The sequence below is a fragment of the Lissotriton helveticus genome, chromosome 11, assembly GCF_964261635.1.
Source record: "Lissotriton helveticus chromosome 11, aLisHel1.1, whole genome shotgun sequence".
In the NCBI taxonomy this organism is placed as follows: Eukaryota; Metazoa; Chordata; class Amphibia; order Caudata; family Salamandridae; genus Lissotriton; species Lissotriton helveticus.
In genome coordinates this window covers 704,112,002-704,138,856 of record NC_136072.1, presented here as the reverse complement: position 1 = coordinate 704,138,856, position 26,855 = coordinate 704,112,002, and the positions used below count along the sequence as shown (strand labels likewise).

Sequence of the window (26,855 nt, the reverse complement as noted above, 5' to 3'; positions counted from 1 at the left end):
AGAACCGTTCACAAAGGGACTCGTCAAATGGATGGTGATGTTTACGTCAGAGTGGATGACGTAGGACTTCTAGGGTTCGAACCTGGGATTGCTGCAGCAAAGGCTTAACCCATGGAACTATCCTACCAGTTGGAAGTAATCTAGAATAGACACTCTCACTCTGTTCTGCTACTGATGACAATTGTTTGACATGCATCAACTTCAAGGTCGGAAACAGAGCAATGATGTTATAGCTATACATTATCTATGTGAAGAGGTCAAGAGATGAACGCATGAACACTTTAACAAACTGACAAATCAATGCAGTACTCGCGAGGGGGGGGGGTTGCGGGGGAGTGGGTCGCGGTGGGGGATGCGCCAAGGAAGATAACATTAAGAAAACTTACCTGACCCCTCTGCTCCTGGTCCGGGTTGGCGCCTCATCTCCAAACAGGAACCGGAACAGGAACAGCAGCACCGAGTGGCAACCCCTAAGCCAATCTGCAGCGCCAGGGCACAGTTAATCCTCGCCCGCAGCACGCCCATTAGGAGACCGAGGGGCTCCTAATGGGCATGCGCTAACAAGTTAAAACACAAGTGCGCATGCGTGGGCACGGTGCGAAAATTCGCCCTCCGTCCCCACTCATGCGCACTTGTGTTGTGCTGCTGCCCCCATGTCTGACAATGCATGTCAGTCAACATGACGCGCGGTCTGATGTCATGTCATGCTGGCTGGCATGCATTGTCAGTTCTCCCTCGGCGTCGGTCTTTGAACTTGAGTAAACTATTCAGTTTACTTAAGTTCAGAAACGTCGGAGCTGCGGGCGGCTGCGGGCGGGGGGGCTACGCCCCCACGCCCTAATGGACGCACCGCGCCTGCCCCCACCCCCGAAGCTATGACCCTGCAAATTCGTAGGGGTTAGTGCCGTCCAAAATTTCAGGCTTAGGTGTTTAGAGGAGTCAATACTGCGCACAGAGGGTGATTTGTCGGGTAAAAGAATAATCTTCGGAACTGGACACAAAACCAAAATCAACCATGGCAAAAATATTAAAACCAGCACTGGTGGAGTTCGCGACTGACAATATAGTGTGCCATCAAATCAGTCTTATTATCGTATCATCTCCTCCGCCCTACTAGGCTCAACCTCGGACCTGGAGGAACTGGGTTCGAGTCTCGGTAACGACGCCAAACATCCTGTGATTCTGGGCAAATCACTTAATCTTCCCATGCCTAACAAAATTGAATGTGTGTCCTCATGTAACGTAACTGGTGCTATGTAGAGCGCTCTGATACCCGATTCGGTTCGGGTCTAGTTCGCGCTATATAAAACTCTGCAAATAAATAAAATAAATAAATAAATTCTCGTTGGTCTCCAGCCATGGTGAATTAATGGCCTATTTTGAGAGGCCTTTTGATTTTTGGTAGAAGAGGTTGATCCCTAAAGTTTGGGCACGACACAGTCCAGATCAAGGCTCCTGTGATGCAAAAATGACTTTCAACCATGAGATTTTCTTGTTTCCATGTCATCAATTAATTAATTTACGTTACTGAATCGCAGTGTGGGATTAGGGATGTGCGTGGAAACAGCTTCTGGAGATATTTTGGGTCAATATATTAATATTGCATGATATTTTTGACTTGATACTAGGTATTAGAATATGACGCAACTCCATGTCACTAAGCATACAATTGTGCTGTGCTGGTGTTTTCTTTTAATAAATCATTGTAATATTGTAGTTAGTTAAATTTTTTTCATTGATGGCAATCCAAGACTATAACTACCAGAGTGCACTTGGCTGTAATACAAAGGCTTAATGTACACATGCTTAGATGGTGTCATTTACTGATCATATCATATCATTTTTTATTTTTTTTAGAGTTTTCTATAGCGCGAACCAGACCCAAGGTAGGGTAACAGAGCGCTTTACAAAGTGAGCAGGGAAATAAAAGGACATTTGTTACCAACAACACCGATCAAAAAACAATGCAAAATAAGTAACAACAAGTACATAATAAAGTTCGGAGGATAAAGGCAGAATAGAGAGCAGCTCTGCGATAGGGAGTCAAATCGGGATTGAAAAAGTCTTATCTTCAAGATAGAGTTTGAAGCTGGTTTGGTATTTGTGCGGAATTTACGGTAGGAGTTTGCTCATCAGGAATGATTTTGATCCTTTTTGAAGAGGAGCGTTGAGGTGATTTTTCTGATGAATGGCGAAAGCGAGTTCCAGATTCTTGGCGCCTCTCCAGAAAATGCTCTGTTGGAGGTTTTAGTCTTGTTGAACCTTGCGGGTTTCAGGAGTAGGTTATCTATGCTCCTGGAATGTCTGTTTCCTCCAGATTGAGTAAGTTTTTGGGCTAGGAATTACGGGGAATTGTGGTGTAACGCCTTATGAGTAATGCAAGCAATCTTTGAGTAAATACGGGCTTCATAGGTTAGCCAGTTGAGTGCCTTCAAGTGTGGCGATATGTGGTCGAATTTCCTTGATCCTGTAATGAGTCTAGCTGCGACGTTGAGACAGGCTTTTGGAGGTGCGGTAGAGGTTTTGGGAAGCCCAGAGAGGGTGGAGCAACCGTACTCCAGCCTTGAGATGACTAAGGCCTGAACTGCAGTTTTGAGGTCAGGGATCTCGATAAATGGCTTCATTTTTCTTAGATAATTGAGGTGAAAGCGGGCATTTTTACCCATCAAGTTAGTGTGAGCTTGCATGTTAAGATTCTTATCCAGTGTGACCCCAAGTGATATTGTGGAGTCCACCAGCGTTGGAGTGCAATTCAAGGCGGTGATCATTTTGGTCCATTCCTTTATTTCTTGGGAGTTATTGGGGGGGAGATTAAGAGAAATTCAGTTTTTTGTGCATTTAACTTGAGGAAGTTGATCGTTAGCCATTGTACGTTTTTTCCAAGAGCTAGATTCATTAACTTTATCTCTTCAATGGAGGTGATTTTGATGTAAAGTTGGGTGTCGTCCGCGTACATGTGGTAGGAGATGCTTGCCTGCTGTAGTAGATCAGTGAGTGGTTCAACATATAAATTGAATAGAGTGGGAGACAAGGTAGAGCCTTGAGGTACACCTAGTAGGTTAGGTGAGGATAGAGAAAGGAACTTGTTGGTCATGAATGATTGGGTTCTATTTTCCAGAAAGGATTTGAACCATAGAAGGACTGTGCCAGAAAAGCCCATCCTGTCTTCTAGGCTTCTTAGCAGTTTGTCGTGGTTGACCGTATCGAAGGCTGAAGAGAGGTCAAGCAAGACCAGCAGGCATGTTTCATTGTGGTTAAGAGCTGAGAGGGCATTGTCTACTATATGTAGGATGGCTGTTTCAGTGCTATGGCCAGGTCTGAAGCTCGATTGGTGTATGTTCAGTAAATTGAAATTTGTGATGTGTGAGTTCAGTTGTTGTTGAACACATTTTTCCAGGACCTTTGCTAGCATAGGGATGTTAGTTATTGGTCGGACGTTGTTGGGGTCGGAGTTGCTGGCTGTCGGTTTTTTTAGGATAGGAGTAACTTGTCCAGATTTTAGGCAGTCAGGGATGTGACCTTATGAGAGTGAGGCATTTAGGATCTTGGTCCAGAGAGGGGCTATGATATGATAGATGTGGGATAGGCACTTTGCTGGGACATGGTTATTGAAGTGGTTGTTGAGTTTAGTAGTTGTTAGAATTTTGGTGATATCATCGATATCATAACATTTGAAGGAAAATAACAAATGAGGAAAATTCGTCACTCTTAACTGTGAGGCTGATGTTAAGAGTGAAGATTTGGCCAGTTTGTTCGATTGTTGATTCAGAATTCCGAAGAGTTTTTTAGGTCTATTTTTAGCATTATGTAGTTCTGATTTGAAGAAGTCTTTTTTTTAATCTTAGAATACTTTTATTGTATGATTTTCATGCTTTTTGGAGTAGTTTCAGCTGGGGTGGGGGGGCGAGGGGTGAAGCCTCCCTTTCCGTTTCGTTGATCTGAGTTTGCGTCTCTCCTCATTCAGGGCTTCACTGAACCATGGGTTTTTGTCCTTGTCAGGTATTCTTTTGAGTTTTGGTGGTGCTGCTTGGTCGAATATTTTGGTCTTCGTGGAGTTATAGTGATCAGTGAGGGCAGTGACGTTGCCTATGTTGTTGGGGGATATAAGAGCCTTCTCACATTGTGAGGCTAGCTTGAGTCAGTTGATGTTCTTAGTGTCTCTTATACATTGTTTAGGTTTAATTTGTTGTGGGATGATTTTCTTGTTACAAGAGGGGATTTGGAATGTGATAATGTGATGGTCTGACCAGTCACAAGGGGTAATCGATATCGATTCAATAGTATTTAGTTTGGAGATGAGCCAGTCTAGCATGGCACCTTTTGAGTGAGTGGGCTCTGAGATAGCTTGGACCAGGGAGTGGTCAGCAAGGAAGGTTTTGGGTTTTGAGGGCGTTGACTTGCTTTGTCCGGTTTGTTCTCCCAGTGGAGATTGAAATCACCCAGGAAAATGTAATTTGAGTGAGGGGACGAGTTTGCCGTGATGATTTCCATAAGTTGTTCAGTGAAAGTTATGTTTTGCCCAGGAGGATGGTAGAATATATGTAATTTGAGGGGGTGGTTACTAGGTGAATTCACAGAGATCCCAAGGTATTCACAGAAGTCCAGGAGTTCCGCGTGAAATTTTGAGATGGTAAGGTCAGAACGATGTATGCAGGCTAAGCCTCCGCCTATTTTGTGATGTCTGTCTAGTCTAATGATGCTGAAGTCTGGGGGGACCAGAAGGTCAAGGCATGGCGAGGATGGTTCCTTGAGTCATGTTTCCCTGAGGTTAATTATGTCCATATTCATGCTAAGGATGAGGTCAGCAATGTCAGAGGCGTGTTTATGGGCTGAACGGCAATTTAGTAGAAGGCAGGAAATCTGGTTTGGGGGATTCTTTGGACTAGGCTCCTGGTTATCTTGGATTGGGGTTATAGAGTGAAGATCATTCCGGTTTATTCCTCTATGGATAGGATGTGAGGTTCTGCAAGGGTTGATGGAGACTATGTGGATAGCGTATTCCTCTATGTCTAGGATATGGTCGAGTTTGAGTTGAGTTTAAAACATTTATAAAGCGCACGTACACCTGGCGGTTTCATGGCGCTATAGTGTACAGAATCCAGGAAACAAAAGGTCAAGGGGGGAGAGGCAGAACAAAACAATAACAGTGGAAAGGCTTGTGCAAAGGGAAAAGTTTTTAACGCCTTTCGGAAATGAGAATATTGAGTGGAGGATCTGAGATGGGCAGGGAGAGAGTTCCAGAAAACCGGGGCAAGTGTAGAAAATTTAGTGCCCCCCCCCCACTTTTTTCGCCTAGAGCGGGGAACTGCCAACAGATAATGGGAGGAAGAGCGCAGCTCCCTGACGGGGGCATAGATTTTAATTTCCGAAGAAATGAAGGCAGGGGCTGCGCCATTCCGAGCCTGAAAGGTGATACAGCCCATCTTGAACTGTGCTCGCTCTCGAATAGGGAGCCAGTGCAAGGACTTAAGGAGAGGGGTGACATGATGGAACTTGGCAAGATTATGAACCAGGCGAGCGGCCTGGTTTTGGACCAGCTGTAATCGCCGCAGACTGTAATCGGGCATACAACAATATAGTGCGTTACCATAATCAAGGCGAGAGATTACCATCGCCAGGACTATGAGTTTTAAAGCAGAAAATGAAAAAAAACAAGAAACTTTACGGATAGTGCGAAGTGAAAGGAAGGAGGAGGACACCACTGAACTAACCATGGTCAGATGGAGATTCGTACAGCCGTAACAGAGATTGCAGTTCCTGGTCCGTAATGGAGTTGGAGAGATTGCGCATGCGCAAGAATCGATTGTCTAGAGGCAGGGGGATAGTTTTTGGCACGTTGTCAGCTGTCTTTAGCGAGTTTTGGAGATAGTTAAGTGTAGTAAGCGCTTTTTCCACAAGTTGTAGGATGGTTTTGATTATAAGGATAACGTTTTGAAGGTTTCTAGGTGTGCGGTAAGAGGTCTTGAGACAGTCTTGTTCCATCTGTTGATGCTGTGTGGAGGACACAAAATGAGGGGGTCAAGGGAGTAGTATTAAAGTTGTTTCTCATAGTAGTTCTAGTTGAGGATGATACTGAAGTGCGAACTAGAGGGGGCAAGTTGTTTATCTTTCTTTCACTGAGTGTAGGTACATGGCTGGGTTGAATTTCTTCCGGAGAGGGAAGGGAGGTGGGGGTAGAAGTAGTAGGGTCCCTAGAAGTGTTGCGAGAGAATGATGAGGATAGCGTTGTAGTGTGTGCTGAGGAGAGAGAATTGTTACCTCTTTCATCGATTCTAGGTCAGGGATGTGGTCGGTTTTCATCCAAAGAAGAATGGGCAGTGGGGGTAGTAGTAGGGCCTCTAGGCATGCTGCATGATGTTAAAGATGTTGAGGGTGACTGTGCAGTACCTGAGGAGGAGATGAAGTTGTTGCTTCTATCACCACTTAAGAGTGATGGGGGTCGATGTTCTATCAGAATGGGAGGAGGGGAGGGGGTAGTGTTAAGTTCCCGAGCAGTGTTACTTGTGGTCGCTGGAGTTGTCCGTGTAGTATGTGAAAAGGAAAGAAAGTTGCCGTTGCCTCTATTCACGGAACTAAGTGAGGGAAGGGGTTGAGGGGAGGAGCTGCGTGAAGTAGCAGAGGGTGTCAATGCAATGTGTGCATAGACAGTATGTCACCTTATGGGTGTACAAGGAGAGAATGAGCCCAGACTGAAGTGATGCTTCAATAAGGTTTATTCAGGAAACAATGTCTCTGGATAGTCAAAATATAACATAAATCCGTAGCGTTGTAAGGACCGTCTTCAAAAGGGCGGGACGTCTCTCCCAAGGACTGGTGCAGTCTTCTTCCAGACCTTCTCCCGCTCACAAGCCCCAAAACAAAGGAAAAACAGGTGGCTGTTAGTTCACAGCATAACGTTTTGTACAACGTCAGGGAGGGGAGTGAGGGCAACACGCGTGAAGAAAGAAACTGACACCGACACCAAGGAGAGCCGACCCGAAAGGGTGAAGGTGAAGTGCTCAAGAGGCCCCGTGCCCTGTCCGACCTCCCTCCTCCCGCTGCTGCCCCTTCCCTGCTCGCTTAAAGGGTAATAGGGTACGCAAGCGTTCACGTACCTGGTGTAGCCACGCGTCTTCCTGCGCGTGGCTGGGCGATACGTGGGAACGGTGGCCTCCAGGCTTCTCCTGCGTCCCGGCTCCTACTTCGTCCCCTTGGTCAGGAAGTCGAGCGTTGGCTTCTGCGTCGTCCTCCTGCTTCGGCTCTTCGTTGCCTCGACTCGTTCCCGCCGTCCTGTCACCTCGGTGGTTGGATTCTCTACGGGTCCTCGATTCCACAGCGCTCCGCACCATCCACACTTCGGCGTCTTCCTGGTCCGCCTTTTCTCGTCCCGAGCCGCACACCGATTGGCTCGACGGCGTCCACGTCATAGGAGGAGGGAAGTCCTCCTCATAGGAATCCCGGTCGTCCTTAAAGGGCCCAGACCTCTCCTGCAAGCGAGACGTAGAGTCCGTTACGGGGTAGGATTGGACCCCGTGACACCGTATTATAATGTTGATCAGAAAGCGCTTTCTGACTGACATCTAAGGTTTACAGTCCGACCGCCTCATTACAATGAAGACGGTCGGAGTGTAAACCAGCCGGTCTGACACAAGTGGCTTCTGAAAGCCTCAAGGAGCCAGTCGACCAGTTGGAACCACAATGTAATCCCTTCAGGAGGGCTTTTCTGCCATTGGGATTATCATGTTGGTTTCAGACAGCCGTTCCATGCCGGCCTTTCTGACATGGAAAGGCTGTCAGAAGGTGACTTTGGGAGCCCCTAGCAGCCCCACCTTGCCTCCATGGCCTACGATTGTGGGCCTTGTGGGCACACATGGTGCCCCCATGTAAATCCCTTCATCCCGTGAGGTGCCTACCACAGGGTGCAGGAATTTACATAAACTCTCATTTCTCTGTGGGAGCTTGGGCTGTGGCCAGTTTCCAACCACAGCACAAGCTCCCATAGAGAAATGGGAGTGTGCAGTCGCATCGTAATAATGTGGTCGGGACCGCCTACCGGAGGTCAGTCCCGATTCCGCAGCGATGTCGGTCGAAAGCAACTTCGCCCAACATCATAATCAGGTCTGCTTCACAGGTACAAAAAGCATTAATTCCACTCTCTTCCAGCTGCCGTGTTTGAGGCTGTGCTGAACCCGTCTCACTCTGTTCTTTGAGAGCTACAAGGACATGAACGATTTTATCAACCTATATTCTTTATTCTTCAATCTTTTAACTTCTGAGCAGCTGGACATTTCACTGGCTCAACCAATGGAGAACTATACCCCTCATCTCATTAACTTCTCACCGGTCACCCTCTTGTTTTTTATTTTCTAATGGGAGAATACCCCAAACCTTGGGTAAACCCTCATTTGTGAGCCCCTTCCTTCCTTCACCCTTCACAGCCTCATCCTTCCAACACACCTTTCATCATCCGCCATGCTGCCTCCGTAACTCCCTAGGTTAAACTAAACGCTGAGAACTTTGAAAGCAGAAATGGAAGGAAGTGTTCAGATTTATATAGAACACAGGGCCGCAAGTAAAGTTAGTGGGCTGCTTTGCATGAATCGGAGGGAACGGAACAGCGCTATATCTTTCTAAGATTTGGCACTGCTCTGCTCACTCCCTGTGCTCCCACTTTTGGCTGCTTTGTCCAACGCAGAAACTCCTGAGGTATTGTGCTGGAAGGAGCTACTTCCTGTACAAAAACTATGTTATAAGACATTTCCTACTTTGTATGTGTGCTGTATCATGCAGAACACACATAAACACATAAGAAGCAGGAAAAACAAGAAGAAATTAATACGTTTCTCCTCATTACACCTGCCTCGAAGAGGTGTAGGGTTTTGCCGCAATCCCTGTCTTCAATTCTTGGTAGATACGGATTTGCTTCAAAACCCATGGATGGCTGCATGTCACTGCTCATGCAGCACTCATGGGCCGCCTGTTTGACACAGAGTAATGTAACACAGACCATTGCGCAGCTTTGCATTACTTTGGGTAAAATCTAATGGAATCATGATTGGCGTTGAGTTGTAGATTCTACCACAACACTTTGCATTAAAAAATCAATGCAAACCTAACCCAAAGTGCTTGTAATCTGGGCTCAGTAGTTTTTCTGAATTATCCTGCGTTTACTTTTAAGACATGAATTGAGGTATATAGATGAACTGGTAAACACAAAAGAGAGTGAAAAATATAATCTGATAATATAGCAGCAAATACTGATCAACACCATGACCATCATTGGCACACGTTTCCACACTAGGCATGCACAGAAAACAGCAGAGACTGAATACTTAGAGGCCATGGCCATAGAGATGATGTATTGTGCAAGGGGTGGAGGAAATACACTTAACAAAGAGAGATATGCAAAATTTTTGAATTATATTGTACAGAAAGGTGACTGTAGCGTATCAGCATATGCACATTGTAAATCAGGGTGACACATTTCAAAGATACAACAAGCCCATAGAGTGCATCATAGAGAGAAGAGTTCACAGTGAACTAGTAGATGCACATATAACACTGGAATGATAATAATGCCAGAAGACCCAGACCTTAAATGTGTATTACAGCCAGTGGCAGCCACCGCTGCACACCTCTCCAGCCGCTGCACACCTCTCCTACGCTTGCTGGCAGTACAGAAAGTACCCAGGCATCCGGACTCTCCCAGCCAATCACAACGCGTTGGTTTGAGCGGCCTGTTTGGCCACTCAGGCAGTGCCTGGGGAGGCGGTGCATGTTCTCCACAGAGCTGCAACTTATTACAGCGTAAGGAGACCATGAACTTTTTCGGGGGCTGTCTGAATAAACAGGGCAAAGAAGATGATATAATCCCACAGGCTTTTTTAGCTGCGCCAACAGCTTCCATTTCATGTCATATTGTTGGCCTTATTCCAGCTAGGTTTGCCTGAGAGGCGTTGATGCTGACTTCGGATTTACTGAGATTCTGCGAGGGAACATTCCCTTATGCCGTCCACTATAGGATTAGCTGTGAATGTCAATTTATGGTATTCATTTTTGACTCTCTCAAATAAAGTTTTAAAAATCAAAAGTCGCCTTTATCTCTCAAGCGGGTATCCCAAGCCTGAACACTTAAATGCACAACCATGGATGCCTTTTGGGCACCATTTTAGGTGTACCTGTTGACTACAAGTCCCCCCACATATATATGGGGCCTCATTTATGAGAAATTACCCATTGTTGCATGAAAGCAGCGATGCGTCACTTCTAAGTGCGCACTCCTTGCGACACACCTGATGTGTCATATTTACTATATGACGCATCATGTCACAAGAAGTTACAGATACGTCAGTGTTTTTGACGTATCTGTATGGCGCAAAAGTGACGCATTGCTGGAGTGTGTCACAAAAGTGACGCAACCACAGCAATGTGTTCTTTCACATGGGGCAGGCCCCATGTGAAAGTGCTTGCGTCAATCTTACACCTGTTGTGAGGCAGGCGTAAGATTTTGACGCATTTGAGTCCTAGAGGTGGTGCAGTGAAATCTGCTAGATTTCACTGCGTCACTTCTATGACCCTTTCTTTGCGTGGGAACACCCCCCGTGCATACATTATACCTGGCGGAGGTATAATGCAGCGCAGGGGTTTACAAAGTGACGCATCTACCTAGATGCATCACTTTGTAAATGTTGCGCAACAAGGCGCACTTTTTACACTGCTGGTGCGTCACAAAAAGTGACGCAAGGGTTCATAAATGAGCCCCCTGGTGTTATCTCCTTTTGAAGTTTCTGTAATACGCATTTCATTTACACTTCCATGTCATGCCTTTGTAGATCAACTTGCTACTTTGATGTAGTTTAAACAAACTACTTGGATGTCCATGCCGAACCACAAACTAGCACGGCAATGCACAAGATTTTATTCTGTAGCATGTATTAAGCTTCAGACCTAATGTTACTAGTAAGTACCTTAAAGTTACCTACTTCCTTCAAACGCCTACAAACTGTGTAATTTCTGAGTATGGTTAAATTGAATTGATGTCAATTGAACCCCTAATCAAGAGGTAAATTGTTCTGCAATTCAGTTGTTAAAACTAATTACATGATACAGATGTTTGTGAATCCTGATGCTATACTTTGAACGTTTTTCCAAGGGAGGATCAGAAGTCAAATATTCCGGTGTACACAAGAAGAACAAATAAATAAAAATAAATCCATATTTGTAAAGCGCTAACTACTCACCCTATGGGTCTCAAGGCGCTGGGGGCCATCATGGAAATTAAGTGAGCTATTGCCCAGAGTCACATGATGCTGAGCTGAGCTGCTGCCGGAGCCGGGGTTTGAACTGTGAACCCTGTGCTCCAAAGTCAGCTGCCCTGGCCGCTGCACCACACCTCTCCACCAATTCACAGAAGGCCTCTAGTTAATCTATGTGTTCGAGGCATGTGGGCTGCTAAATTCATATCTTAGCATTAGATCGCCGCCTAGTGTTGGGCTCGGATGATCGCACATTGTTGTCCTGGAAGAGTCTTCGAAGTATCCTGAGATAGGTGGCTCCTCCCCTGGACTACAGTGCGCATGGGCATCGGCTCCATCCCCAGATTGTTTTTTTCCGCCATTGGGTTCGGATGTGGTCTCGACGTCTTTCTGTCGAAACCAAGAAAAACTAACTTTTAACGGCCAAAAGGCCTCGATTTTTTGCGTCGGTATTGTCTGCGCACGGTCTCGAGTCTTCCGTCTCTTGGAGCCGGAATAAGCGGAGTTTTCTTTCGCTCTCAGAACTTTGAGGCCTTCTCATCGCGACACGACTGCAAAACTTTTCGGACATGGAGCGGAGCCCGTTTAAGTACTGCCCGCTTTGTGGGTCCAAGTACCCACACATCGATCTACACCCCGTCTGTAACAAATGCCTTTCGCCTGACCACGACGACGGCAAGTGCAAGGCCTGTGCACAGTTCCGCTCCAAGAAGACTCTCAAGCTTCGGCGCGCGGTGCGCATGGAAGCGAGACAAGCGGCCCCGGATCAGGAAAACATCTTCGGCGACCAAGACGAAGAGGACCAGGGTCATCATCTTCAAATCTCCCCACCCGAGACGGAGGTCGAGGCGGATCCGGGAGACGACGACGGAGTCGTGGGTCAAGGCCTTGAATACGTCGACGAGGTAGGAGACGACGATGAGATTTATGGGGCCGCGGCAGATAGCTCGGGGGACGAGCTCTGCCCCGAAGGTTACGAGGATACCGACCGGGTCACGGGATCGCCTGTCGGCCTTACCCAAGACCCGTTGCCGCAAGCCACAGCCCCGCCTTCGGGCCCGGCCACGGACTTACTTGCTGAGCAGACTGTTTCGAAACCGAAACCGAAACCATCGGGATCGACAACATCTAAGATGGCCGACCCGAAAACGAAACCGAAACTTAAGGACTCGAGTGTCCCTAAGATGGCTGCCGTACCGGCGAAAACGACTGTGCCCGCTACCCCATCGACTCCGTCGACCTCCGGTCCGCAGAAGTCGAAGAAGTCCGTCGATTCCGATTCTGCAAAATCGAAAATGACGCCAGAGGAGGGGTCCTCTAAGAAAGATGGTCGGCACGGGTCAGCAGCTGCGCCGCCGTCCAAGCACGCCAAAGCCGGCTCCAAGGAGGCTACGCAAGCGCACGGATCGAAGACTGGCACGTCTGCGCCCCGGTCCCAGGAATCGGAGTCGGTGAAGACGGGATCCGCGCCCAAAGCGCACAAGGCCCACAAAGACGTCGGATCCGAGGGAAAGATCAGAACATCCTCGTCGGCGCCAAAACAAACTGTGAGTGAGACGTCCCCCATAGCCGAATCACTGCAGAGAATCAGGGAGAAGGCCTCTGCTCCGTCGGCTCCGATACCATCGCCGCAGCCGCAAAAGGACAATCCAGCGAAGCCTTCTGGGAAACTTCTCTTTATTTTGCCGCCGAAGGAGGCGCCGAAAGCCTTTTCCACCAAATCGGCACCGAAACAGGTGATTTCTTCACCGGCTGGCCCGCTTCCACGTCGGCATTTCATCGACGCTGACACAGGCAAACTGACCCTCTATAAGAGGAAAATCACTTCGGAGCCAGTGGACTCATATGTCATCCCACTGAAGAAGAAGAGGGTGCCCCTTGACGCCTCAGGCCTCATGGAACCAATCCAGCCTCCTCCGAGACGGAGCCCTACTCCCTCACCAGAACACTCTGCAGGTGAGGGGTATGATGAGGACGAGCAATACAATTTCCCTATCAACGAACCTGATGCACAACAGGATTCTTATGATGACACTGGTGACCAGGGCACACAAAGTGTGGGGCAGGACCCGCAGCTTTTTAATGCACGTGCATCCCCAACTGAGGATTCAGCAGGTTTTCATGCACTACTCGAACGGGCGGCAGCCAATCATGATGTGGACATGCATGCTGACCCGGTTGAGGAAGACTTCCTTTTCGACACATTTTCAGTCTCTGAAAGGACAGTAAAGACACTGCCTATGCTTAAAGGAGTCCTCAAGCATGCTGGGGACATATTTAAGGAGCCTACAAGAGCGAGAGTGGTCAATCCACGTATTGAAAAAAAATACAGACCTGCACCTGCAGACCCCGCATACATTCGGGGACAGTTGCCACTGGACTCTCTTGTGGTCGCCAATGCCAGGAAACGTGCCAACTCCCAGACGACGGGTGAAGCTCCTCCCCCGGATAAGGAGTCCAAAGTGCTAGAGGCAGGGGGCAAAAGAGTAGCTGCACAGGCATCAAACTTTTGGCGCATTGCCAATACACAAGCGCTCTTAGCGCGTTACGATAGGGCGCACTACGACACCCTAGAACAGATTATACAACACCTGCCTCCACAGTTCCAAGAAGGCACCAAACTGCTTATTGAGGAAGGGAAGCTAATCTCAAACGCAGCCATCAAGTGTGCACTTGACGCAGCAGACACAGCTGCTAGAGCTATCAACACTAGCGTTGTGCTGAGACGACAGGCGTGGCTCCGCATCTCGGGGTTTAAACCGGATATTCAGACAACCATTCTTAATCAGCCAGTCAATCCTGATAGTCTGTTTGGTCCAGATGTTGACACCACCCTAGAAAAAATAAAAAAGGACACAGAAACTGCTAAATCCATGGGGGCCCTGCAGTCACAACAGTTTCGTGGCAGCAATTTTCGTCGCTCAGGTGCACGTGGAGTCACCAGAGGACAAATGGGTCAACAATCTCAGTTCTCAAAAGGTGGAGCACAATCCTCGTTCACAAAACAGAACAAGGGAGGTTACAGAAACAACAGCAATAGAGGCCGCGGCAGAGGAAACAACAGCTCCCGCTCCTCTACCCCAAGCAAACAGTGACTCTCTGTCACTGCCCCCCGACCACTTAACACCTGTCGGGGGGAGACTGCAGCAGTTCCTGCCCGTCTGGAGAAACATCACCACAGACAGGTGGGTGCGACAACTAATCCAGTATGGTTATTGCCTAGAGTTGAAATCCACTCCACCCAACATCCCGCCAAGGCAAAGGCCTATGTCCGCAGAGCACTTGCTCTTATTGCAGCAGGAAGTAGTGGTGATGCTGCAAAAAGGCGCAATCGAGCTCGTGCCGGTGGGAGAGGAAGGCACAGGGGTGTATTCCCTGTACTTCCTTATTCCGAAGAAGGACAGATCTCTCAGGCCCATTCTAGATCTACGTCCCCTCAACCTGTATATACTATCAGAACATTTCCACATGCTTACACTGCAACAGATTCTTCCCTTGCTAAACCAAGGGGACTTCTTAGCAACCTTAGATCTCAAGGATGCTTATTTCCACATTCCACTACACCCATCCCACAGGAAATACCTCAGGTCACTATTCAAGGCAAGCATTACCAGTTCAAGGTCCTACCCTTCGGAGTCACCACAGCCCCAAGGGTGTTTACCAAGTGTCTGGCGACAGTAGCAGCGCACCTCAGGAGGCAGAACATCCATGTCTACCCCTACCTAGACGACTGGCTCGTGCAAGCCAAGTCGGAACAACAGTGCGCCGCGGACATGTCGACTACAATTCACCTTCTTCACAATCTGGGTTTCTCGCTGAACTACCCAAAGTCGCATCTACAACCAGCACATGTCCGGCAGTTCCTAGGTGCGACGATCAACACCCTGATGGCCATGGCTCAGCCAAACCAAGTCAGGATAGACAGCATGCAGTCTCTAATCCAAAAGTTCAGACCACAACACTCGCTTCCAGCGAGAGTGTTCATGCAGTTGATAGGCATGATGGCCTCCTGCATCTTCATAGTCCCTCACGCACGGTTACATATGCGCCCGCTCCAGGAGTGCTTAGCGAATCAGTGGACACAGGCTCAGGGGCAATTGACAGACCTAGTGTTGGTTACCAGTCGGGCATACGACTCTCTGCATTGGTGGACTCCACACAACCTTTGCAAGGGCCGACTGTTCCAAGAGCCTGTGCCGCAGATTATCCTGACAACGGACGCATCTCTCCAGGGATGGGGAGCTCATCTGCTCACTTACACAGTGCAGGGACTATGGACGACGCAGCAACAGAAGATGCACATCAACTATCTGGAACTGATGGCAATCTTCATGGCGATCAAGTCCTTCATTGTACATCTGTGCAACAAGGTCGTGTTAGTCCGGACGGACAACATGACTGCGATGTACTACATTCAAAAGCAGGGAGGCACCCACTCGCCACAGCTGTCTCATCTGGCTCAGAGCATGTGGAAGTGGGCCATTCAGAGGAACATTTTCCTCATGGCAGAACACCTCCCAGGAAAGGACAATCAGATGGCGGATCTGCTCAGCAGGTACAGCCATCAAATGCACGAGTGGGAGATACACCCATCTGTCCTCCACCCGTACTTCCAGCAGTGGGGTCATCCGGAGATAGACCTGTTTGCCACAAAAGAAAACGCAAAATGCCAACACTTTGCCGCCAGGTTCCCTCACCCACAGTCGCAGGGGAATGCGATATGGATGAACTGGTCAGGCAAATTTGCGTACGCTTTTCCGCCAGCCCCTCTAATACCGCTGGTCGCAAGAAAGCTAAGGCAGCACGCGATGACTCTTATCCTAGTTGCTCCAACGTGGGCGCGCCAGGCTTGGTACACCACGTTCCTCGAACTCTCAGTGGTGCCGCATCAAAGACTGCGCCTCACGCCCAGTCTTTTGACGCAGAACCATGGAGACATTCAGCATCCAGATCCGCAACAGCTCAACCTGGCGATCTGGCTCCTGAAGTCCTAGAGTTTGGATACCTTAACCTACCTCCGGAATGCATGAGCATCATCAAGGAGGCAAGGAAGCCAACTACCAGAGCATGCTATGCTGCAAAATGGAAGCGTTTTGTCATTTACTGTACAGCCAATGACATCAACCCGCTAGATGCATCTATCCCCAACATCATTTGCTATCTGTTGCATCTTTACAAGTGCAATCTAGCGTACACTTCCATTCGGATACATCTATCCGCCATAGCGGCTTATCTTCAAAACAGGCAGCACCTCTCTGTCTTCAGAGTGCCCGCCATTAAAGCCTTCCTTGAAGGTCTGAAATGAGTCATTCCCCCAAGAACACCGCCAGCTCCGGTGTGGAACCTCAATGTCGTTCTCACCAGACTGATGGGACCACCATTTGAGCCACTGCACTCGTGTGAACTCCAGTTTCTTACGTGGAAAGTAGCTTTCCTAGTAGCTATTACGTCTCTGAGGCGTGTCAGTGAGCTGCAAGCGCTCACAATCCAAGAGCCATTCATTCAAATTCACCCAAATAGGGTAGTGCTACGCACTAACCCCAAATTCCTTCCGAAGGTGGTGTCACAGTTTCATCTCAACCAAACTATTGACTTACCAGCATTCTTTCAAAACCCGCAAACGGTGGCAGAAAGAATGCTCCATACCTTAGATGTACGGAGGGCGTTGATGTACTACATAGACAGAACACAACCCTTTAGAAAAACAAAACAACTTTTTGTTGCCTTCGCACCACAACACAAAGGCAACCCGATTTCCAAAGCAGGGATAGCCAGATGGATTGTTAAGTGCATCCAGATATGTTATCAAAAGGCCAAGCGCACTTTAACAATACCCCCAAGAGCGCACTCCACACGCAAACTGGGGGCATCCATGGCTTTCCTAGGGAACATTCCTTTAGAGGATATTTGCAGAGCAGCCACGTGGGTTACACCACATACGTTTACAAAACACTACTGTGTTGATGTGCATTCCAAGCAGCAAGCTGCTGTAGGACAGGCTGTTCTGAAGACACTTTTTCAGGTTTCTGCAGCTGGCACGGGCAACCGCCGCTGATGGAGGGACTGCTATGTATTCTATGCTAAGATATGAATTTAGCAGCCCACATGCCTCGAACTGAATATGCTACTTACCAGTATGCATCTGTTCTTGGCATGTAGGGCTGCTAACATTCATATCGCCCGCCCTCCTCCCCGGTGCCTGTCGCAGCTGCAGATATACTATTGTATTTTTTCATTAGCATGGACATCCTTTACACTTTTCACTCCATCTTCTGCCACAATGGCGAAAAACAATCTGGGGATGGAGCCGATGCCCATGCGCACTGGAGTCCAGGGGAGGAGCCACCTATCTCAGGATACTTCGAAGACTCTTCCAGGACAACAATGTGCGATCATCCGAGCCCAACACTAGGCGGCGATCTAATGCTAAGATATGAATGTTAGCAGCCCTACATGCCAAGAACAGATGCATACTGGTAAGTAGCATATTCATTCTTCCAGCTCACTCCCTTCAAGGGGAAACATGAAATCACACATGTATGGCCCTCCCTGATTCTGAGAGAGGCAAAGAGGTCTAATCCCTGTACCAACGTTAACAACGGTATCTGAATTCAAAGAATTACGGTAAAATTGTGGCCAAATTTAGAAAAGATTTCACACAATGCAGCACAGCGCAACAACAGAGGTTATTGCTCTGTGTTGCATGAAAGGGAGAGAGCAGTACTTCAAAAACATATTTATAAAGATATCGCACAGTTGTGCTCTCTCTACTTGCGCTGGCTGCCTAGAGCCAACCCTAGCACCCTTAGTCATATTGCAAGTGCGCCTGCCTTAAAGTCAGGATAGTTTTTGTGCAGAAAAGGGTACCTTCCTTCAAAAAAACACAAAGTCTCACTTGTCTTTGTGCTGCAACACATATGCAAAGAGGACGTGACAAACAGCCTGATTCATCAAGGGGCCGTTTTTCGAGCCCCTAATAGCGAATCATAGCGAATCGCTATTAAGGACTCACAAAACGGTATTCATGTAGGAATTGCTAAATAAATAGCGATTCCTACACATTCCTTATTTGCGAGTAGCAAATTGCTAATCGCAAATAAGGAAAAACTCCCCATTCATTCCTATGGGCCAAAAGGCCCATAGGAATGAATGGGGAGTATTCCTTATTTGCGATTAGCAATTTGCTACTCGCAAATAAGATAGCGATTTGAAGGGTGCCAGGGGTGTCCAAAGGACACCCTGTAGCACCCCTTAAATGCACATTTGAACAGGTGTTGCGCACACACATGTCCAAAGGACATGTGTGTGTGTAACATGAAAAAGAAAAAAATGCACTTAAGTGCTTTTTACACTATTTTCGCAATTTACCACCAAGTCAGACTTGGTGGTAAATTGCGACCAAATATTGCAATTTCGCAATTTCTAATTGGTTGATGAATTGCATTTAAGGAATCTCTATTAGAGATTCCTTAAATCCAATTCCTCGCAAATATGCGATTTCGGTAATAGCGATTTTTGCATTTGGGATGATGAATCCCAAATGAAAAATCGCACTCGCAAAGGGCCAGATTCTCAGAATCTGGCCCTTTGCGAGCGCAAATCAGCTTGATGAATCAGGCTGAAAGAGAAATAAATATATTTCACCTTGATGTGCCAGCCTCGAGTAGGCGCACCATTTGGGTGCAAACTCATGTTTAGAAGTCTTTGTAACTATGGGTTTGTGTCAAAATTCATGAGAGGATGCACAGGCACACGCATGCTCCACCCATGTAGGCATACCTGGTGCTAAGCATTGCCATGTGTTCTTTTTTTTTTTACAAAGCCACACATATCGGGCTTCACATGACTTGTAAATCCCCAAATAGATTTTGTGTCGGGATGCACCAAAAAAAGTGATGAAACCTCAATGCAAAATCTTAGTAAATCTGGGCCTGCATCTTCACATTTTTCTCCTGACACAGTTCACGGTCAAACATTCAAATATGCATGGGGGTAAAATGTGTAGAAAACTTTGATACTTGTGGAAATTGGTGTGCTAAGCATTCCTTTCTGTATGTAATTCCTAATTTCCCCAGGTTAACTCTGAATCAGAGGTTCATTCACCCCCAGTAAATACCTCACCCTGGGGTCCTGGTATTTACTGGGTGCAATAATGCCCCCAATTTATGCCAAACATGGAACCTTGGCCTAATACTCCCTGACTTGCGAACTGTGTATTTGAAAGAGTCTGTGGATGCTATCAGGAGTGCCTTTAGCGCTGGTGGCACCCGGTGGTACAATATTTTCTGGCACCCCCTCTCCTCAATGACCTCCTTGTCCTCAGATTCCCTCACTATCAGCCTCCAACAGTGCCCCTCATCTTTCCATAGCCCTTTACTCAGATACATCTCATCTGTTTTATAGTTCTCCTCATACTAGTGTAGGGAGTCAGAGTGCTTTTGGTCACACACTCATTATACAGAGACAATGAATCATACATTTGTAAATCAGTCTATAGGAAATGTTACATAGCACAATGAGGATTGTAAGGTGTAGGAAGCACATCTTCCATACTAGTAGGCAGTATATTTTAAATGTTTGGACTGGAGAAACACAAACTCAGGATTTAAAACACACCACAATGGTTGGTTTGACTTTACTAACAGGACTGAGTTTCTGCTCAAATGAACCTTTATAGCAACATTAGGATAATGAAAGACTGGGGAAAATATATAACGTTCTAACCTATACCATGCAGTTAGCATGTAACACTTGGATGACAGGTCATAGGTCACTGTTAGGATTCTAACTCATGAACTGCAAGTAACAAAAGCGAATCTCGGTGGCCAAAGCTGTAACCCACTGAGGTATCCAGATAAAATACAGTTATTTGATCTGCATGACACACATGCTTTGCAGCAGGCATATTAACCCTTTGTGCTGCTTTATGATGTGTCAACACTGTCACAAGACAAAAGTAATCTCTCTCCAGCAGGAACATTAATCACCAGAGTTATATTGACATTTTTTATTGTTGCTTGAAAACTGATGGACACACAAGGAACTCTGCATCAGGTGCTTTTAACCCCATCGCCGCGGGGCTAATTCCCCCGCGGCGCGGAGGGGAGGGGGGCCGTGCGCGTGCCGCCGCGGTGCTGCTGACAAGCTCTGCTCGTCATGCAGCATGGTGGCAGTGTGCTGGTGACGAGCTGAGCTCGTCACGGCCACGCCTGCTCAATGGAACGCCCAGCACAGCAGGGTAATTATCCCCGCGTGGGCATTCCGCGGAGGTCATGACGAGCTCAGCTCATCACCAGCACACGGCCACCGTGCTGCATGACGAGCTGAGCTCGTCAGCAGCATGCAAGGGGTTAAACCAGTGAGTTTTATATTATTTCCAAACATAGAACCCTGCCCACCAGCCCTACCCCGAAGTCAGGTCCCACCGCCCTTATGCCAGCCCTGGATGATCTGATCCAAACACATGTGGCCCACAACCCCAAAACACATTCAAACCTTGCTGGGGTGTATGAAGAAGAAAAAGGAAAGAAAAAAATCGTTACAATTTAAGTAATAAACGTGGTCATTGTGTAACAGCTAGATAAAGGGAGAGGAAGTGAAATAAAGTGATCTAAACAATTTCTCAGGGAACGAGGGAGCCAGGTTTGATGCTAGTGTGCCTTTTACCAAATTCTTTTTCTTCAATTTTTTTTCTTTGGCATATGATGTCTCAGGCGCCCAATACATATTTGTGACAGGAATGCATACTATGTGTTCATTTATGCAAATAGGGGCTACTGACAGAAGTTAAGAACACAAATGTGTATTTAATAAATCCCTTCAAATGCCAAAACACTCTGAAGCAAATAACATTTATTTTCCCACAGACATCCAGAAGCAATATGTGTGTGCAAACTTTGGGGAGCAGGGCATCACTGTTGGCTGCTTCGATGTATACCGACATGATATTGACTGCCAATGGATAGACATTACAGATGTTAAACCAGGAGATTACTTCTTACAGGTATGGACCAAAAGCTGTATTTTGAACATTCTTAACTCTTCAAATGTCCTAAAAATGTTATGCATGAAGAAATGGCATCGAAATGAATGTTCTTGCTTTGATGTATATCGCGCTGTATTTTTAGCAATGATATTGACTGCCAATGCATAGACGTGATCACTGTTAAAGTAAGTAGTTACTTCTTTCAGACACATACTAAATGCTGCTGTTTGAATGTTCTGAACTCTTCAAAAGGCCTATATTTATTACATAAAGTAAAGTCCTTGACATGAATGTTCTATACTTAGATACATATCAGTATGGTATTCACTGCCAATGGGTAGATGTGACCAGTGTTAAACAAAGATTACTTCTTCAAGTTAAAGACCAAAGGCTGCATAACGTTCTGACCACATGCCCACTGTAGGAAGGTAGATCCCTGACTATGGTTGCCCCCAACTTTTTGCCTGGTGTTTTGCTGGTTTTCTGACTTAGTTGACCTGGGACCCTGCTATTCAGGACCCCAGGCCTACTGCTCTCTCTGTAAAATGGATTCCATGTACCTTAGGTACATATCTAATTGGATACTGAGTCACCTTATCAGTCCCTGTATAGTGTACCTTAGGTACCCAGGGCATAGGTGTACCCAGGGCCTACCAGGGGCTGCAGCATGTATTATGCCACCCCTGGCTGGCCATCCAAATCTGACACAACTGGCTGCACGACAGCTGGGGCAAGGTGGTGTAATCACACTTTGCTTTAGATATAGTATACCTATATCTAAACCTAAATGGGCACACAGATCTCCTATCAGTCACTCCTATGGCAGGCCTTGACAATCCTGAAGGCAGAGTGCTTGGAATCGTGTGAGATAGTGCTCTGGCATGAGCTGGGCCTGTCTGCGGCTTTCGGGACCTATCCCTTAGCCGTTCCCATGATAACGCATACCATATACTCTTAAGTGCATTATAATCCTCGCGGTTATATGCCAACTCTGGTGTCGCTTTATCAAAACATGTCGAGTAAGGTGTCATACGAATTGGAATACTAACCCCTCGCCAATTCTGGCGACGGGGTTAGCATTCCACCCTTCTAGAGGGACACGACATGTATGTAACCTGTAACCCCGGTTAAAGTCAGACATAGCCTCAGCTCCACAAGATGGATGCTGCCACCGAGACACAAGTCTGCCCTCCTGCTGCTGGGAGTCCTCCCAGCACAAGAGGCAAGGACAAAGGGTTTCCTGCCAGGGGCGGTGCCAGCACCGTCCCAGACAGGATTTTGTGTATTCTAGGTAGGCAGGGCTTTAGAGGAAGGTGACTGCAAGTGGCACCCCGGTGCTCACTGTGCATAGGCCGGCTGGAACCAGTTCCAGGGGCACTCCAGCCCCTGATCTGAGGAAAGCCCGCCAAAGGAGAGGGGTGTAACCACCCCCCTCCTAGTCCCACCCATAGGGCAGGACTTAGTCGCGTGCCAGCCCCTTTTTGCAGGATAAAAGTAGGAACTGGCCCCCTTCCAAACCAGATCATCTTTGAATCCTGAAACTACTTTCCACGAAAGGAACTCAAGACTTCTTCCCAAGATTCTCCCTTGTGACTAAGGAGTAGTCACCCTGCAGCAGCAGGCACCAACCAAGCATCGCGGTTTGTTGCCAGTCTCTCCTTCGGATCAAGACTGCTCCAGCACGACGAGAACCGGCTTCCCTGGCACCTCTGACCTCAACCTACATCATCAGCCCAGCTGTGATCCGTGGGTGCGACGAGACCTCAAGGGACCGGCCATCTTCAGAACTGCACGACGCTTGTCCAGCACGACCACCGAGTGACCCTCGACTGAGTGCTTTGGGGTAAGAGAAGCCCCGACCCTGAGCAGCTCCAGCACCGAAGTTCAGCCCCCCTGCATCCACGAGATCGGCGTGGGGCCCTTCTGCTCTTTGCTGCCAACCGCGTTGTCCAGGTCGCTTGCCCGTTGGCTAGTGGCCCTCTCACGACGCTCCACGACGACAACCACTGCTGGTCTGGTTGCTCCAGACTAGCCCTTGCTCCCCTCCAAAAGAGGAGCACCTTGGACCCTCCTGGTCCACTCAAGACGCCATTTTTAGGTCCACCGCGTGGGCCTTGCATTTGCCAAGACTTGTTGCCCAATCCTGGGTCCAGCGACGTCAGCAGCAGAGACCTTCGTGGGACAGCTCGTACCTCCATCCTGGTCGCCGACAACGCCTCCTGGTCCGAGAGACTGCAGAGCCCAGCAGCGCCCACTCACCTGGTCGAGGTGACTTCGCCCGGTGCCACTCTGGTGCCCATCTAATCACTGGCTAGTGATTCAGAACTTGGTCCCCTCTGCTTTCAGGTCTTCTTCTTCCCTGATCCAGGCTTGGATCACCACTAACTTTTCTTCACTGGCCACCTGCCAGCAACTTCCACTTCAGGCTCCTGGTTCATCAACAAGGGTTTCCGACGTGACTTCAACCCTATGCAGCCGCAGCCCCTGGGCTAGGTAAACCGAGTACTCCGGTGCTCCAGCATAGTCCAACACTCCTAGTGTTCGGATCCACTCTTGTTTTTGACCCACCTAGCCGGGTTCGCCCGAGAACAGTAACTTTGCAACTGCTAGCCTCCATAGACTTTTTCCCGCCTTACGCGTGAGAGTTCCCACTCTGCACACGACGTCCACAGGCCTCCTGCATCTAATCCCAGTGTTTAGAATTGTAGGCCTAGCGATTCCTGAGTCTAGAAAAGTATTACTTACCTGCTAGCAAGTTCGCATTCCGCTTACTGTGTATATGGTTTTTCGTGCCCCTAGGGCATTTGTGTAAATTGTGCGACTTAAAGTATTTTCGTAAGAGTTTTGTTGTGTGCTTAGCTCCCTGACTCATAAAGAGTTCAGGGTAGTCTTGTTATAAATAAATATCTGTTGATTTTCATAACAACTTGTGTGGTGTCCTCTCACTTGGTGTTCAAGGGGTAATGTGATGGTAAAACAGCTGGCTTAACACGCCCTCTAGAGTCTTAGCCTTAGACTGCTCGTATCCATGCTACTAGGATAGCTGGTCTATAAGGTTGACTTACAACCAATCATCAATAAGGGTTGTTTGGACTGATACATAGTGATCACTAGAATAGTGAGCACTGCATATCAGGCCAACTTCTCACATTGGTGAGCAGCGGTTGGGATTTGAGCTTGCTGTTGTTTTACCACACATATCCTAAGAATATCATTTGAAAGATCACATAAGTACTATGGTACATATAACTTAGCTTAGAATACTCTGAGTTCTACTGAACCAGCTGTTGTAGCTCCTAGGGCCTAGCACACCCTAAACTACAACTCTAGCAAGGGATCAGTAGGTAAACATATAGTGTAGGTAAGTTTACCACTTACACCTCACTGGAAAAGCATGTCTAACCATGGAGAATCCACTGAGACTCCCCTGGTAAGCATTGACCCTCCACAGGTCACTTCAAGATATGCAGCTCTCAGTTTCCAGGAGATGAGACAAGTGTGTACCTCCAGGAAACTGAAACAGGGGTCTAACCCCACCATACCCTTTCTGATAGGTCTCTTAGAGACATATGATGCTAGGAAAGCATCTCAGGGAGATGGGAATATGCCAGCCTTAGAGGGACACCTTGGTGATCCAGACCTCCTTGGCACTGAAAATGCAGTTGAGGGGGAGGATCTAGAGGAACTCTCTGAGGGTGAGGCAAACAAAGGTCCTGAGTTAGTCAGCAGACTCACTAGGGCCAACTTAGACCTACTTGGGCAAGGATCTGGGGGACCCCCAGTACTGACCCTAATGAGGCCTAACCTTGGAGTTAGAAGAGGTAGATCTCCTTCTAGGGACTCCAGTATATCTCTGCACTCTAATGCCTCTTCTCAGAGGAGAAGGATTTCTCCCCAGAGGAGATTGACTTCCCCTCCGAGAAGAGAGCATGAAGCAAGGATGAAGCAGGCTAATCTGAGGATTGAAAGGGAAGAACTTGCCCTGGCCAAAGAAAAGCTTGCCTTTGCTAGAGAACAGCAGATGAGTGGGACAGTTCCCACTGGTGGCAGCAATCTCCCAAGAGAAAAAGAGAAGGGTTTAGATACTAAACACCTGACAAAGATAGTGCCCCCCTTTAAACAAGGGGATGACATCCAGAAATGGATGGCTGCTTTGGAGAGGGCCTGCACTGTACAGTGCATCCCCCAAAGTCAGTGGGCAGCTATACTGTGGCTCCTCACTACTAGAGTTGAGGATGCTAACAATTACCAAGTCCTGAAAAATACACTGGTTGATGGGTTTGGCTTAACCACTGAGCAGTACAGGTTGCTGTTCAGAGACACCCAGAAAACTCAGTCTCAGGATTGGGCTGACTTTGTTGATTGTGCCTCTAAGGCTTTGGAAGGCTGGCTACTGGGTAGCAAGGTTACTGACTTCACAGGATTGTATAATCTTATTATGAGAGAGCAAGTCTTAAATAATTGTCAGAACCAGTTATTACACCAGCACCTGGTAGACTCTGATCTGACCTCTCCACAAGAATTGGGTAAGAGGGCAGACAAATGGGTCAGAACCAGGAATAGGCCTAAGAACCAAGGTGGTGACCAGAAAAAGGAATCAACCAAGCCTCAAGAGAAGGGTGGGAATAAATCTTCAGATCAAACCACATCAGGGCCCCAAAAATCCTCTGAGGGGGGTGGGTCCCAGAATCCTTCCAATGCCCAGAAGAAACCTTATTGTTATCCCTGTAAACAGGTGGGTCATTTGAAAACTGACAGCAGTTGCCCAAAGAACAACAATAAGGAGAACATACCCCCAAGTAACATTCCCAAACCTCCTGTTACTACTAGTAGTAATCCCCCAGGTGGTGGGAGTGCCCCCAAGAATTTGGGTGCATTTACTTTGGGAGTTCCTGGGGACTCTGGCCTAACCAGGTCCCCTGACTTAGATACTCTTGTCTGTGAAAATGGCATGGGGTTTGCCAACTTCACTACTTGTCCCAACACTTTGAGCAAGTACAGACAGGAGCCCCTCATCAATGGTATAAAAGTTTAGGCCTATAGAGATACAGGGGCTAGCATCACCATGGTGACTGAGAGTCTAGTCCCCTCAAGGCAACTTTTACCTGGTGCCACATACCAGGTGACCAATATTGATGGAGTACAGAGAAATCATCCCATGGCAGTGGTAAATCTCAGCTGGGGAGGTGTCACTGGCCACAAGAGAGTGGCAGTGTCACCAAACTTGCCTGTGGATTGCCTACTGGGGAATGATTTAGAGCTCTCAGCCTGGGCTGAGGTAGAGCAAGAAACCCATTTTAAAATTGTGAACCTCCATGGTAAGGTTAGTGGGGCAGTGATAGCCACAGCCCCAGTCCAAGATGTCCTCCCTGAACAGGTCAGGAGGGCTGTGCCAGTCACAGCCCAATCTCAGACAGCTTCCTTCCCAGAAAAGGTTAGCAGGGCTGTGATGGTAACAGCCCATACCCAAACTGAGCCCCCTCCTGAAAAGGTTGGGAGAGTTGTGATGGCCACAGCTCAAACTCAGACAGATAATAGTGTTGTGAAGCCTGAAACTATGGATCACTCCACTCAGACAGAGAGCATTGAGGAGGAAGAGAAATCTCCCTCCCACCAGACTTTAGGAAAGGATCAGC

The 26,855-nt window shown here is 47.7% G+C and overlaps 1 protein-coding gene across 1 annotated transcript in view; it reads left to right on the top strand.

Moving 5' to 3' along the window:
- The window catches only part of LOXL2 (lysyl oxidase like 2), a 443,363-nt gene that overhangs the window by 382,558 nt on the left and 33,950 nt on the right, over window positions 1-26,855 (top strand). Inside the window, exon 12 of the mRNA XM_078666555.1 lies at window positions 21,101-21,237. Coding sequence (XP_078522681.1) covers window positions 21,101-21,237 — 137 coding nt within the window. The remainder of the gene's footprint in view (window positions 1-21,100; window positions 21,238-26,855) is intronic.